A 16,588-nucleotide genomic window follows, 5' to 3' on the forward strand; every position below is an offset into this window, starting at 1 on the left:
AATCTCGCCCTCCGTTTCCAGTCAGTATGGCGAGAGTCGACAACGTCGGTAAGGTTCCTAGCTTTAATTGAGGCGGTTTCGAGCAAACTAGCACACTGAATAGGTGTCAAGAGTACTCAAGAGCAATGCGTCAAAACGGCCCGTTGGGGGCGCGGACGTGCCCCGTAACCGGAGCCACTCGCCTTATAATGCTACATAATTCAATTGATTCCCCGACACTACCCGCACGCTTCCTTCTAACTTCGTTTAGAGCGTTTTGATATCGGATACGTCGTTTTGACGCCTCCTCGTGCAATTCTTTCCACACTGACTTGGGGGAAAAAATAAAAGCAAAATAGAATTCACTATTCCTTTGTTTTATTTGGTTTAGATATTTTATAAATAATTTAAGTTACTACAGTACAAAGATATTCTTAATGTTGGTAGGAGACAACGGGAGATGAATAGGAGACCTGACCGAGGTTCGTGCTGTACGCTACTTTTTGGATAGGAGCAGCTGCATATGTGACTGGTGCTGGAGCATACGCAACGGGAGCAGCATATGCGACCTTAGCAACAGGAGCGGCATAGGAAACCTTAGCGACGGGAGCAGCATACGCTACTGGGGCGGGAGCGTAGGCGATCTTAGCTGCCACTGGAGCTGGGTGTCCCTCGTAACGAACAATTGCGTTGAATCCGTTCACTTTATCGGCTGTGTATTCAACTATACGCTGAACACCATCGGGTTGGATGAGGGAGTAGGATCCGTGTACTACGTCTCCGGCGCGACCTTCTTTCTGCTGTTTTACATCCCCACTGTGTTGGTCTTGCACTGAGTATTCGTAGTCATAGTGTGCGGGTGCTTCAGGCTCTGCGTACGCTACTTTGGCGACAGGTACTACAGGGAGGGCCACCGCCGCCGCAGCGGCTACGAAACAGAAGAAGGCTAATACCTGAAAAGATTAGAATTATAATTATACATAATAATTCAGACAGCGCTATCTAGTACCAAGCTAAGCAGAACTTGTAACATGGTTTATAGATACACGTAAATACAAACAATCACACTCATGAATACAAATATTTGTATACTGTGCAAGAATCGAATCCACGACTATCGGAAGTCAGGCAGATTGCTAAACCACTAGACCGCCAAGGCCGTAATAAAGTAGATATTTCTTAATTTATGATCTGAGTAGAACCACAAGTTCTAATTACACTCATATATCTCCCAATTTATCACCAAGCAGCCTACTTTGCAAATTTAATGAGAAGGTGTTAACAACTTAGTCCTTGGGAATATTATATGAGGGCTACCACTACCGTGGTGCTCATATAATATAGGCAACTATTACCGCTTTCAATTAAATAATCCGTCAGTTCGCTATTAAAATTTCACAAAAAAATACACAGAAATGTAATTTTTTTATAATTAGGTGTACAAAATTGTACTACATTCCACAGTAATTAGTAACTCACTTGAGCGTTCATGTTGTTTGATAGGAATATTATCAGATAATGTACTTCTAGGTCGGTAACCGGAGCTTTTATACCAGTCATGTTCGAACTGGCGGCCGCGCTTTGCGACTACATTACGTATGATGCAATTTGCAATACATTGAAGTTCATGATACATTACCAATATTGTCTGGTTTTAAGTATATTTTTAAATTTACTTCAGATTTTATATTTAACAAAATAGCATATACGTGCATATAATATATATGTATTTATCAGAAGTAGTCTTAGTTCTAGTACTGTTTGATTATTTGTTAAAATAACTTTTATATTAAAAACAGTGCAGATTCAATAAAAAAAACACTATCATGTATTTGACATACAGGCATATAATCTTTTTTGTTTATTTTAAAGTCTGTGGTCAAATTGAGAAGAGATGTCATTTGTGTCTTGTCTTACTAAATTTTAACTATGGTCGAATTTCGACCACTCGAAAACAACTAGTATAAAATAAATATGTATATTGAGACTACTGAATATAATATACGACTTATTAAAGTGTATGCTTGTTTGTTATTTGTTTCTACGTTTTGTTAATTATTTGTCACTTTATATATTTGACTGACTCTCCAATAAAGGAAACACCGATATCAATGCAAAACTTATTCTGCGAGACGGCACGGCGCGGCGGTACGCTCTATGCTTCTTACCACATTGGATTCAAATATGTGTATTTGAGCGAAAAAGTGGTGTGTTCACCAGAATATAGTGACTTGACAATGCTTCTAACTGATCTGGAATAACAATCGTGACGGTATAAAATAAAAACAAAATATTACTTATATACGAAATATTCGTGCAGTGGTAAGTTGTTTCGTAGAAAGTTATGGATGAACAATATTGTCCAAAATGCCATGCACATTATAAGAAATATCCATCCATACCTCAGCCTAAGATATAAGAACGTGTAATGTTCCACTTTTTCATGTTTTAATTCCTTTGTTTATCATTCTAACACATGTGCAACGTTGCTGGCATCTTGCCCACCATCCTTTTAATAAAATATATATTATATTATTTTAACATTATTTTTATTATATGTCTCTTAAGATTAATATATACATTTAATTATTTCTATTTCTTTTAATAATAGCAAATTCATCTCGATTCAGACATATTGATTACCATATTTTAGATATGTAATTTGTCAATTTATATCGGCTTTAAAAACGAGAGTTATTAATTTGACTCGTTTGCATATATGTAACTGAATAAATGTCAAACAATAGACGATTTCTGTGGTATAGTGTTTTGAATAATATTTGAAAAAAGAATTATTATCTTTTTATAGATCATATGTAATAAGATGACGTAGTCTTAGTCCTATATAGTAAGTTTGTGTAATGTGTTTAGTGTTTAAATTCGCCAGCAAAATATCTCTACCATAGCCTCGCTGCAATCATGTGTTGCTTCAATCGTAAGTCCGCAGTTTTATACCGGTTTCTCTAGTTTACTCATATCTAATGGATATTCGTATGGCCACTTTTTAATTTAATAATGTTAATAAGCATGTGCGGGCGGCGTTATATTCGGTTAAAGCTTTCAAATTCTTTATACTAATTTTGGTTACATGTTTATTTTTAAAACAACATATTCTAATTATGTTTCGATTGTTATGTAAAATTACTTTTCCTCATTTTTATCATTTTACCTTGTAAAAGGACTTTTGGCAATAGGGACTGGTGTCCTGATAACTAGGAATGTACTCTATCAGGAGGGATCGTGGTGTGGACTGTAACGTGGACTTGGTCCCATAGATAGCAATGTACCAAGTCAAGCTGACCTCCACACGGTTCCCCCTGGAAACCATCATGACAAATTCTTGGTGAATTTGTCACGACGGACTATTTTACCTGACCTTATGCTCATCCTATCATCCTTCACTGTTGCCCTGCCGCCTACCCTTAGTGCAGGGCACACCATTCAATTATCATCTCGGTAGAAAACACCTTTCGACATTAATTAGTTGAATTAAATTACCCTCTGCACGTGTTGACCTTTTTATGCGACAGAGATTATCTTAAACGAACAAACGACTATGACCTTTAAAAAATGGACTAACCTATAATAAAAGTATTATTTGATCTTCTAAAGATCTTGTTAAATAAGTCGTTTTTAAAAACTCATTTTTTTATTTTTTTGCTTCATAAAGTTTATTTTTTTCTATACCTAATCCTCTTCCTCACTGTCACACACATTACTATGAAAATTAGAAACTTTGAAAATACATTGAGAGTAACATTTCGGCATCGGTCTAGACCATACTTTAGCATAAATTTACCTACGAACTAGTTTACACTCTTGACATCTTCCGGGTGACCGCGATATGTTGATGAACCGCAATAATAAAGTTGCCTATGACCTCTATCCCAAATGCATCTTATATGACATGAACATTTTATGTCATCGTGACAAGAGTATATTATGTCATTTATGGTCAGAGGTAATAAATAAATATTGAAATAGGGTCTTAAGTAGGATCCGCAAATCTGTAGATATTTGTTACTTTAAATCTGATAACTTGTTAATTGCTCTAATTTTAATTTTTTATTAATGTACTTACTTAATATTGAAATGCGCATAATATATTTACATTTGACTACTAAGGTAAACTAAAAATATGTGAAATGATATGAAGGACAGAAAAGTGAGTTAGGCGAGATCTCGTCTTGTCTTATCTCATTTTACAATGTAAAAGAAAGATTCTAGCCTCCTATTATGGTGATAATCACTTTCACGATGAGATGACATGTTCTAATAATAGATCTCTTCAAACTAATCAATTATTAATGAATTAATCAATAAGCATATTATATAATGCACGCATAAGATGATATGATGACAGTATATATGATTTGAAGCTGCCATGAATATGTGTATTAATTTGGATTAATATTTATATTTAGTTTTTGTTGAATCTAGGTTACTAATAATATTTAATTAGAAATTAATTAAAATCATAACACACGATCTCACACAGTTTTATTAAACTGTAACCAAAATATCACAGGAAATTCTAATTCTAAAACAGTATCTTAAATCTACAACTCTATTATGAGTATATTCCACGATTATACATAGAATTAATTATGTTTCACAATACAAACAAAAAATATTTTTTTCAAATTGTTCCTGCACAATAAGAATATTTTTTATCATCAGATCAGTAAAACTCTATATAACAGATAGTGTAATATACACTTTTAATATAAAACAAATATGTAGGCAACTTAAATAATATTTGTCATATCAATAAATAACGTTAAAGTTAATTATGGCACCTTATAATAAATAAGTTTAATGTTGATAAGAAACAACTGGGGACGAGTACGAAACGTGACCAAGGTTTGAAGAGTAGGCTATTTTGGCAACGGGTGCTGGTGCATAGGCCACTTTGGCGACTGGAGCGGTGTAGGTGACTGGGGTCGACGCGGCGTAACTGACAGGAGCGGAAGCAGAGTAGTTGACGGGCGTAGAAGCAGCATAGCTGACAGGAGCAGGAGCAGCGTAGTTCACAGTAGCGGGGGTAGCGTAATTTATGGGAGCAGGGGCAGCGTAATTGACGGGAGCGGGGGCAGCGTAACTAACGGGTGCAGGGGCAGCGTAATTAACGGGTGCAGGGGCAGCATAACTAACGGGTGCAGGAGCAGCGTAGTTGACAGGTGTCGGAGCAGCGTAGCTGACTGGAGCGGGATTAGCATAGTTAATAGGAGCAGGAGCAGCGTAGTTGACGGGTGCAGGAGCTGCAAAGGTTACTGGGGCCGATGCAGCATAACTAACGGGAGCGGGAGTGGCATAGGTGACTGGAGCCCGTACAGAGTAGTTGGTCGGCGCGGGAGCAGCGTAGGCAACAGGGGCTGCAGCGTGAGCCACATTTGCAACGGGAGCAGTATAGGCTACCTTAGCCACAGGAGCACTTGCATAAGCAACCTTAGCAAGAGGTGCAGCGTAAGTCACTGGAGTAGCAGCATAGGCCACTTTGGTGGGCACAGCAGTAGGTTGGCCTTCATAACGTACAACAGCATTGAATCCATGTTCTGCATCAGCAGTGTATTCGACTATGCGCTGAGTGCCGTCTGGCTGTACCAAAGAGTAGTATCCTCGGACAGCGTCACCGGAACGAGTTTCCTTCTGCTGTTTCACATCACCGCTGAGTTGGTCTTGCACCGAGTACTGGAATTCGTAATTGATCGGTTGTTCGGCTGAGTATGCAACAGGTGCTACTGGTACAGCCACAGCAGCCACTGCAGCCACCAGACAGAAATATGTTGTGATCTGTAAAAAAATATACATAAGATGTCAAATAAATTCTATTTAAATGTATACCAATGCCTAATATGCATAATAAATTATATAATATTCTAGATAAAATTATACTATTAATTGCTTCCAGACACAACAGGGTGGTATATAGTGATCTTATTAAAATCCCTCGAGTTCATTAAATGTATTTAAAAGGAATGACGACACTCGAGATTAGGTATGTATACATTGTAGATCATCTACAGACGTTTTCTGTACTTAATCACAACAAATTAGCGATCTATATGTTATAAAGTGAGGTATGTATGACGCTTTGCGATGCTCTAAATGATCCCATGTCTATGAAAATTTAACGGCGATTACTCACTCTGGCTACCATGTTGTTTGGTATATTGTGAATCAATGTGTTAGTAACAACCTGTCAAGAGCTTTTATACTAGCGAATGATGTTGCGCAGACGATTCGACCGCGCTAACGAATAGTATGTATGCAGGTACTATAGACCATGTATGTAGCGAGTGGGTTTAAACAGTGGTTTAAACCACGATGGACAAATAGATCAGAGGAAGTTATGTAACTCATTCAGATCTATAACAGATTAATACATGTCGTTAATTTCATAAACCAATTACTTTTTAGGATACCAAGTGTGTTGTTATGATTGCATTAGGTATTACTTCAAATATTCGATTAATATCTGAATAAGAAAAATGTTTTTACTGATTATGTATCTGTTCATGAATTTATTATATTATAAAAATATTCTACGTAATGTCGAATAATATAGTATTAAAATCTATATATATAATAATACATATAGTTATAGTTTTTTTTATTTCTCACATCACATTTATCGCTTTACGCTTACTTATTATGTAGTACCTAATCTTATTTATTCACATTATTAATCTATATTATTAGTCATTGGGACCTCATCACTAGCAATATACACCACGGTAAGTCGACTTCCAAGAGGTCCTCCATGGACATAGTTGTGGTTAATTCCGAGCCAATTTCTCACAAGGAGCTAAGTGACCAGACCTCAAGCTAAACTTATCATCCTGCATTAGTCCTGCGCCAGTTACCGTTAGACTTGCGCCAACCATTCATCATTATCATCCTAAGAAAATAGTTTAATTCATCTACTAAGTAACTAACAGAAATACCTAAATATATATATTTATATATTTTGTAAATGTAAATACAGAACGTAGATAGAAAACACAGTTTACTACCTATACCTACCAGCGAGAAGCGTAATTAACATCTATTATCAAAAAAATAACTATAGGTAGGTACTACGCACAAAATCTAAGCTATTTATCTGAATTGGGAAATCCTATAGTAATCTATAGGATATCATTATTTTCCACTACTATAATAATGATTATTATTTATTACAACTAGTTCCAAATTGTGACCGTCAATGGTAACAAGATCAATAAATATAATTTGGAGCAAATAGTTTCGTAAACTGAATCGATGTTTAAGAGATAAAGATAGCCAGAAACTAATCCAAACATTTGTCTTGCTTAAGAATATTCACAATAACTGCTTCATTAATTATCTTAACATTATATTAGATGTTGAATCATTTTTACTAATTATTGTTTTATTGAATTGCAGTCGATACCATAAATTCTAGGTCCCCTGACCTATGCTTCAATATAGTTGTCATTAGGTAATGAATGATTATATTTTGACTCTGGGATGCACGGCTCAGATTTAATTATACTTAACTAATCATTCATTAACAATAATTTAAGGAACATCTTTGAGTGCGGCCGTTAGTCGCGAAAACATAAACTATCAAACATACTTTCTCATTTATAATGTGTGCAATTTAGATACAAAAATTATTGTTGTTTTAAGAAGTAGATCCTAGATATTAATTCGATTAATTTCCTTATAACTAGGAATTAGATAGACCAAGATTACAAAATCTGACGGCATGTCTAATTATGTTATAACTATGTCAATAAAAAATAAACAAATTTGAAATCGATATCATTAGTAATTTCTTAAATAGATATATGGATGTGTGGGGATGAGATGTCTTTGGGCTAGTAGTCCAATTGCTAGCAATGTATTCTATTAGATCGACGTATTCCCCCTGGAAATCATCGCAGTTAATTCATGATGAATTTCACCTGGCTTCATGACCTTCTAGTGGTACCCTGTCAGCGTAGCGCAGCGTATTAGGTCATTATATATATATATATAGTTATCTATCTCGGGTCTGATTCCAGATGGGTGGAGACGTGAAAGAAAGGTTCCGCTTGACCTTGTAAATTTGCGATTTGTAATATATGAAATAAATAATTGTATTACGTAAGTATACGCTGATCAAGTATAATTTTTCACTCGTTGAATCGTCAGAGTTGTCTGTGATACTGCATCTGTTTCTCGCGACATTATTTTGAGATAAAAGATAACCTATGTCCAAGCTCGTGATACAATCGTTCATGTCAAATTTCATTATGATCCGTTCAGTGATTTAATCATGTACAGGTAACAGGCCTCCAAGCTTATAGACAAATTTTCTATTTTTAACATTAGTATGGATGGGTATCTACATCTACAAAAATTGGTCATTTAATGTTTGTAGATGTAGGTAAGTAGGTAGGTTACACGTTGAATAACGTAACAGAATACACACAGTTCCTTATAACACCCCAACAAAGTTTAGTTTGATGATTATTACACAATTAATATTATTTATGAATAAATAAACATATCTTTAACGAAATTTTGGTCGTAATGTTCTATAATAAATATAGAGTAATTATTATTAGAGAAGTACCTAAGAAGGAATAGAAGTCGTGTAGCATTATAACAATGCTAATTTCCCAACACTGACTTTCTATGGAGGTACATAGACACTGGCAGTGCGGGATTAAACCAACGTGGGGCCTGTAGCAAATTCTCTCCTTTTTTGTTATAACCTATTTTTTAAATTAGTGTCATTTCTTTGTTCTATGTTTAGACAAAAATGAGAACGCGGGGCCTGTAATATTCGGTACTTTTGCTACTATGCTAATCGGAACCTATACAAGGAAGACCATTATTTAACAAATACGTACAAAAGGTAGATAATGCACGTCCTCGTGACGTCGTCATTATTGGACAAAAAAGTAACAAGTAGACAGACACATGTATAATATTTGTATGATTTATCCGGGCACACCCCAGCAAGACTCAGTTCTCTTTTTATCCCCACGTCGACAACAAGTTAATAATTGTAAATTAAGTAGGAGGGGGTTGTGTCTCCCGAGGGCAGGATCCTCTTGTTACTGGAGCGCGAACACAACTACTATTTTAATAAAAACCAAATACTAGTAAAAATGTGTATTCTTCCCAAAAGGACTCACAGCAAGAAGTAACAAAACAATATATGGTCAAAAGTGACATATAAAAAATAGATATAAAAAATATAAAGTTTATAAAAAGAATGGTAGACAAGCTGCCAGTAACACCTCTATATCTACTGTATAGGCTAGATTTGTAACCCCAGCACAGAAGACAGCTCTGAGCAGAATTATCAAATCATTCAATAAGAAACAATACAATATATCTACTTTTATAAAATTTTACTGCTATAGATATAGGTACTATACTACAATATATGTGTACTACATACACATATATTGTAGTAGGCATACTAACATACAACCTGAATCTGGCATGTCGATAAGAATAATACGAATGAGAGAGTATGACAGTAATATACTTTTATTTCTTTAGCATTTTAAAAATAGCTTGTTTTTGTGGAACCAGTTATACTTAATTAAACTTAAAATCAAGTGCCTACTGATATAGGTGATACTAATAAAAATAAAGTCGTCGCAGTGACCTTTGTACGCAACAATATATTGTTGCGTACAAAGTACTACGAATATGTAAAAAAGTGCCTATATCGTAAATTGAATACGCATTGCACCAGAAATTTTTACTTTCATTGTAAAGGTAATTGACACCAATGACCTTCAATCAAATTGAAGATTGTCCAGTCCTTACTTGCTGAGTAATATTACCGCAAAATCCCCCTATGATTGCATCAGAACTTACTGCTTTCGTTCATTGATGAGGTAGATATGTTAATTAGTGTAAATTTTATTTCAACGTAACAAAATTATGTTAATTTAACCTGTTTTTTTTACTTGTGCGTACCGTTACATTTTTCTCTTGAGTTTAGACACTATACACTTTAAAAAAAATGTATGTTCATGCACATGTTTTTATTATGTCCTACCGTACCCTTTTTTATTATAGCTTTGTGCATATACGAATAAAACAAACATTATTAGTCAGCTTCTAACAACAAATCGGGGAAAATAGCACCCAAATCGGTTAACCCGTTTCTGAGATTAGCGCGTACGAACGCACAGACAAACAGACGAAAAAATCTAATAAGTTATATGTTGATAAATCATCCTTCACCTCGCCTCTTATTTCTCCAATAATGGTGCTAACTGCGTAATAAACCAAATGACATTCAAATCAGTGCAATAGAAAGAGCAACAAACATCCATATATTCTCACAAAGTTTCTAGTTTATAATATTAGAAAGATTGCAAAAACATGACTAATTTGTGTGAATGTGCGTTTTGTTGTGTGTCTATATTACGCCTAAATGATTTAATAAGAAAATTTATCTATTCCTTTCGTAATACTGATGAGGTTTTCACATGAGGAAGTATCGGTAACTGGATTTAATTAACTGAACAAAAACTGACAGATACACACTATTGCATGCCTACTTGGTTTGATAATACAATTTTGTAATTTAGTTCCTACAATGTAAGCTAGAAAGAAGTGCTAATTAGGACGTTTCAATGTCTATCTTTCATTTATAACACAAAAATAAATACATATAGACATATAGCATAGTAGTATCCGTATAAGTAGGTACACCTGTATTCTTAAATGTTTACACAATCACGTGATACGCATACGAATGAAACATGTAACACAGATTTTCTAATAAGTAGAAAACCATACATTTGACCATAATTTGGATTCGAACTTATTTTAAGTCATCAAAAATGGTAACGTTAAACTTCAAACATTCTTCAAACGGACATTAACCTTGAACAACGTTTAATTAAACTCGATACTTCAAATGTGACGAAATTTTCATTATTTGTCATCTATTTTTTCTCACGAAATGGTCATAAAATGACTTATAGATATGTACCAAAGTATATTGGGGACTGGTCAGGTAAGATCATTACCGCTTAGTCAAAATTACTTACGGTTATTGATCCAGTTTTTATATTGCCAAACGACTGATTTACATAATTTAGTTGGTGTATCTATTTAAGCAATTACTAGGTATACCATCTTTGAAATAATTTCTCGTATCTCCATATATGGGTAGAGATACTGAACTACCATTTTTTTTGGGGACAAACCAATGCTGTTGGCCGCAGCTGACCTTTATATTGTCACCGAACAACAGCAGGCAAGTGCAGGTGGTACACCAAACCCGCGGAAGGACTTATGGAGGGCTGAACCCAACTCCTGCCTGAAGGTCAACTTCTGCCTGAGGCCATTTCCTACCTAAAGAGAAGTACTATACAAGTCACTGTTACCACTTACCATCAAATGGGCCGTCACTTTGTTTGCCATTCCGATTACAAAAAAAGTAAAACTAAAATAAATTAAAAGTTAGTCAATGTAAGTGGAGTTAAGAAATAGCTGCAAGCTTGCATTGTTCCTGGTAGGCGGAGGAGATCCATAGTAATGGGAAATGGCATTTTTGCTAATACTGTGCCATGTTACCTACACTACACGCCATGTATAACTGTATAGGTACAACAATTAATATAAACATGTAGAAATATATTTAGAATTCGCAACCAGGACTTGATATTCACAACCTATCATTTTCACAGGTACTCGTCACCATATTGTATAAGGAACTGTAAAAACTACAAACATAACATATACCTACTAATATCCTCTTCTTAAAGAAATATTGCAGTCTTAAACACTGTTTATCGTTAATGAGTTGCCATGTCATGATACTTAAAATAAAATTGTGACTATCGTTGTCTGTATTAAAAATAGGTAGGTACATAGAAACATTAATATAAGAGGTTTTTAAAAAGTATCTAGTCATAAAATTTTGAGGTCATTAAGTACTTTGCTCTGGTTATTGTCATGTTCCAACTATTAAAACAAATAGCTAATCATTATTTCAAGCCCATACAATAATGTTGGCATCCCATAAATCAGTGATCAAACTAGTGCGTGTTACTCGTATTAGCCAGTGGACCACACCACACACGACAATGTCGGTCAAGGCCTCGGTCGACCACTTTTTATCTCTAGAAAAATACAACCAGTTTTTGAGGAACGCACTTATTCCGAGTAAAAAGTTCGGCAATGAACATTACACGAGTTCTGAGTAAGCCGGTATGGTTTACTTCTTTTTTCAGTGTTAAATGTCGTCGAGGTTGAATTTTTGAAACAATTTCATGTAATTGTACGTAATTGGATATAATTATTATAAACATACGCTATTTAATATATAAACTTAACCGACATCGTAATAGAGAGGCTTGTCAATTACACTGCATCTGTAATCTTCGTCTATTGTGTACCTCCTATTGATATTTATGTTACTCTTTAATTTAAATAGGTTCCTTCCGTGTTGGTTGGAATTTTTATAATGATAAATGTTTTAATGTATGTGTGTTGTTCTGACCAAGCACCTCTGAATACTTTTTCATTTTATAATATATACAAACTTTAAGGTACCTAATTTTGGAAACGGTATGGGAAGTTTTATTAGAGTTATTAGTGTTTACTATTGCTGGATATGTGAAGAGGATTGTCTATATTTTAATATAAATAACCTTGGATAATTAATACAGCGCCATCTAATCCCACAGTAAGAAAAGCTTGTGTTATGGGTACTAGACAACTGATATAAATACTTAGATACAAACAATCATATTTATGAACAGAAAATGTTTGCAACCGTGCGAGGAATGCAACCCGCAACCATCGGTGTGCTAAACCGCTAGACCACCAAGACCATAAAGTATCAATATAAATAAAATACCTACACAAAAACATTATAATATTTTATTTTATTATCCATTTATCAATTTCAGTGTGCAAAGAAATCTAATGAAAAATATTGTCTCTATGACCTGTACTAAATAGTCGTCGCTATAAACAATTATTATAAATGCTATAACACGTAATATGTCGATAGTCAGGTAGGTACAGGTAGGTCCCAGCATGTCACCTGTGTGGAACTTTACTGTTTCGAAAGATAAAGTCACTGTTCATGCAATATAATATGGAGATAAGTGTTAATCTCAATACTATAATCATGCCGATCTACATACCAATGAATGACCCTACCATGCCGCAGCCGGCAAAGACCTTCAACTCTCAATCAATTGTGAGACTTAATTACTGCACGGTAAAGCCTCAGGCCCGTAATCTGTCACCAAACACTGCCTGTAGGCGAATATTCATGTATATATAGTGATACGTGCCAAACAGTGGCATAGTTCAGTTACAACAAGCAAACAGGAACAATGGCAGCTAAAGTAAGTGGTGTTGTCTGTTAATTAATAGTAAATAATCGTGTGACTCCGTCAAACCTATATATCCTTCACAACAATTCCTACAGGATGTTTTCTGTAGATAAAAATAAATACTCTAGCGACGGTTTGAATTTAGATATGTCCTACTAGAGAATAGCATCAATAGCTGATAATATGGGGAATACCAGTAAATTGCATACTTAATATATAATGTATAAATGTTTTCATAGGTATATATAAGAACATATATACATATATAAAGTTACAAGAACTAAGTTATAATACATATTCTTCTAGTTCCATATACCTATGTAATTATTAAGAAATTATAAATAAATTACTAACAGTATTAGCGTATTTGCAATATATAAATATTTAATGTTTTTTTCAACAGTTTATCGTTATTCTGTCCCTCGCTGTGGCCGCCTCAGCCGTCCCCTTGGCTCCTCTTGCCAAGGTCGTGTATGCTGAGCCTGAAGCACCAGCTCACTACGATTTTGAATACTCAGTCCATGATGATCACACTGGGGATGTAAAACAACAAAAGGAGAGCCGCGCCGGTGATGCCGTGCAGGGTTTCTATTCTTTAATCCAACCTGATGGCGTTCAGCGTATTGTCGAATACACCTCTGATAAAGTAAACGGATTCAACGCTATCGTACGCTACGAGGGTCATCCTGCCTCAGCTCCAGTTGCCAAGATCGCCTACGCCGCACCCATTGCCAAGGTAGCCTATGCTGCTCCCGTAGCCAAGGTCGCCTACAGTGCCCCCTTAGCCTATTCTGCTCCAGTAGCGAAGGTTGCCTATGCCGCACCCGTCGCTAAAGTCGCCTATGCCGCCCCCGTAGCCAAGGTAGCCTACGCCGCCCCTGTCGCCAAGGTCGCCTATGCTGCTCCTGTAGCCAAGGTCGCATACACCGCACCCCTCGCTCATGTATCCTACTCATCCCCCGTTATCTCTTACCAGCACTAAACTGATTCGAGATTAGTTCCTGAGGCTATTATTTATTTAAAACGATAGTTGCTAATAAATTATTTTGTTTAAAATATAATTTGTTTTGATTTATCTATATATTACTTCCATATACCTATTAAAAAATACAAAATATATATGTATATTGTATGGGCATACTGTGAAATCTAACTAAATCGTTAGGTATTTATTTGGTAAATGATATTACATTTGTACTTACCTAGCAATTTCTAAACGCTAAAGATAATTATCCTTCCAAATTACAAAACAGAGAAACGTTATAGAAACAAATTAATTGATTCAGAAGAGTTGAGTGAAGTGTTTTCAACAAATATACATAGATAAATAGCATCAAATTTCTCATACAAATTTCATTTCCTAAATTATTAAATAATAAAAAAGATTATCTATCCATAATCACATATACACTCGCATAGAAAATACGAAACTTCGCCCTACGACAGTAGTTTAAACTAGATAACGTTAGAGAGATCTAGAAATAATTCATAACTCATACAGTGGCTATTGACAGTTTTACAGCATTATTGGGAGGTAGCAGCATATGTGGGGTTGAGAAGGGGGTAACTGGACCGCACCTGAATTATTCATAGAGCCGCATAGTGATTTCATCTCATTGAATGGAGCCGGCGGCGGCGCGCCGTGATTACGACAGCGATACCTCCGTATCGTGTGTGGACACAATATGAGTTATCAGCTATGTGACCAACAACTGGTTTAATACTGGCCATATCGGATGACCGTATCTTGCGCACTTGGAATCTTGTACTTACAGCTGAGTGATTAAAAGTGTTGGTTAACTCTCGTATATAGAGTAAGTAACATAGCTTTATCTTAATAATAATATATATAAACTATACATACAGTTTTGGCAAGTTGCACTGCACTATCCTGTCCCAAATGAAGCTTGTGTATTACCTATGAATACTAGATACAAGAATTAAGATATTAAGTTAAATATATTGATACAGGTATCAATATATTTTATGTATCTACAATTTAAACCAAAAATATGATAATATAAAATACATCAAAAGCTCCTAAATCAATATACAAAGCTGTAAGTACAAACATGAGTTTAATACTAATGTTTGTATGGTGCGGGAATTGAACTGCGCTCATAAGACAGTACCTACTGCACTACTAATCTACCGAAATTGTCTACAAAGTGATGAAACATGATATTTTTGTCGTAACGATACCAAAATAAAATCTGTAAGATAATTGAACAACTCAGCTTAATAATTACACTCGAAATCTGTTTTTTTTTTTACTTTTCATAAGTAGGTAAAAACCGGGCGGTCATGTGATCCATTTCAAGTAGGTACTATGCTTTTCCGCAATATTGTATAACTTAATATTGTGTATATATTTTATTAGGAAAGACCCAATTTCTGTCTGCCATGAAAGTATCGTAACTGTCCGCCCGACGGAAAATAAACACCGTAATTATATTATCATCTGGTAGAGTCATTTGAGTCTCTAACTCTACTATGTCGATTATTTTGCTGTATCTTACTATACCAATCAGTGCCTTTCACGATTTACTCACTACTCAATCAGTAGGTATATATACTTCGTCAAAAATTAATAACGAACGACAGTACCTATACAATTTTGATTCGATTTGATAAATTCGCTTTAACAATCTATCAACAGTGTCTTAGATAAATAAATGCTTTTGAGTTTGAACAAAATCTCAGTCTCCCGTTTACCTTAAGAGTTACTCGTAATGCAACTATATATTGTAATAAGATGGATACATTTCTGTATTCTAAAAGTACAATAGAAATTGCACGTCGATGATTGGCCCCCACTGAGTGGCAGGTAAAAATGAAGAGATTGCTTTTTATCTGTGCAACGGCAAATTGAATGTAAAGTTGATTTCCCACCGGGCGCCCGCCGCCGCATAATTCCCCGCAAATTAAGCCGATACCAATTCGGTTGCTACCGATGTAAATATTATTGATAAATACCTCCCATTATGTACCTGTTTAATGGCTCATGACGCGGTGGAAATACACAATGTGTACTTTCATGTTCGGAATTTCATTGTGCATTATTTATCTAACAGTTGTCAAAGAAATTGTTATGATTTCAGATATATTGTTCCCACGACTGGGCACTTGGTTACATCACAAAATTTTACTAATATGTACCTAATTGTTATTCTAATAAACTGATAGACATCTTTGTGATTTTGTATTTCCACACGCGAATTCATTTTTCTACGGCAATCTGCCACGGTAGCGCCAGTACTACACTTTGT

At 35.1% G+C, this 16,588-nt stretch overlaps 2 protein-coding genes across 2 annotated transcripts; one reads left to right on the forward strand and one right to left on the reverse strand.

Moving 5' to 3' along the window:
- Nucleotides 1–413: 413 nt before the first annotated feature.
- LOC131854495 (ice-structuring glycoprotein-like) lies at nucleotides 414–5,790 on the reverse strand. The gene is made up of 3 exons (XM_059205626.1): nucleotides 4,807–5,790; nucleotides 1,459–1,566; nucleotides 414–932 (listed from the first exon to the last, which is right to left on the reverse strand). Exons 1-3 carry the CDS (start codon nucleotides 5,788–5,790, stop codon nucleotides 414–416), a joined length of 1,611 nt encoding a protein of 536 aa, XP_059061609.1.
- Nucleotides 5,791–13,310: 7,520 nt separating this feature from the next.
- On the forward strand, nucleotides 13,311–14,317 carry LOC131854454 (cuticle protein 8-like). Its single transcript, XM_059205571.1, has 2 exons — nucleotides 13,311–13,331; nucleotides 13,723–14,317. The coding sequence occupies exons 1-2, from the start codon at nucleotides 13,320–13,322 to the stop codon at nucleotides 14,299–14,301; spliced, it is 591 nt and encodes a 196-aa protein (XP_059061554.1). The 5' UTR covers nucleotides 13,311–13,319; the 3' UTR covers nucleotides 14,302–14,317.
- Nucleotides 14,318–16,588: the final 2,271 nt, after the last annotated feature.

Source organism: Achroia grisella, unplaced genomic scaffold (assembly GCF_030625045.1).
Source record: "Achroia grisella isolate CSIRO2021 unplaced genomic scaffold, CSIRO_AGI_Agris_v1 utg1186, whole genome shotgun sequence".
Classification (NCBI taxonomy): Eukaryota; Metazoa; Arthropoda; class Insecta; order Lepidoptera; family Pyralidae; genus Achroia; species Achroia grisella.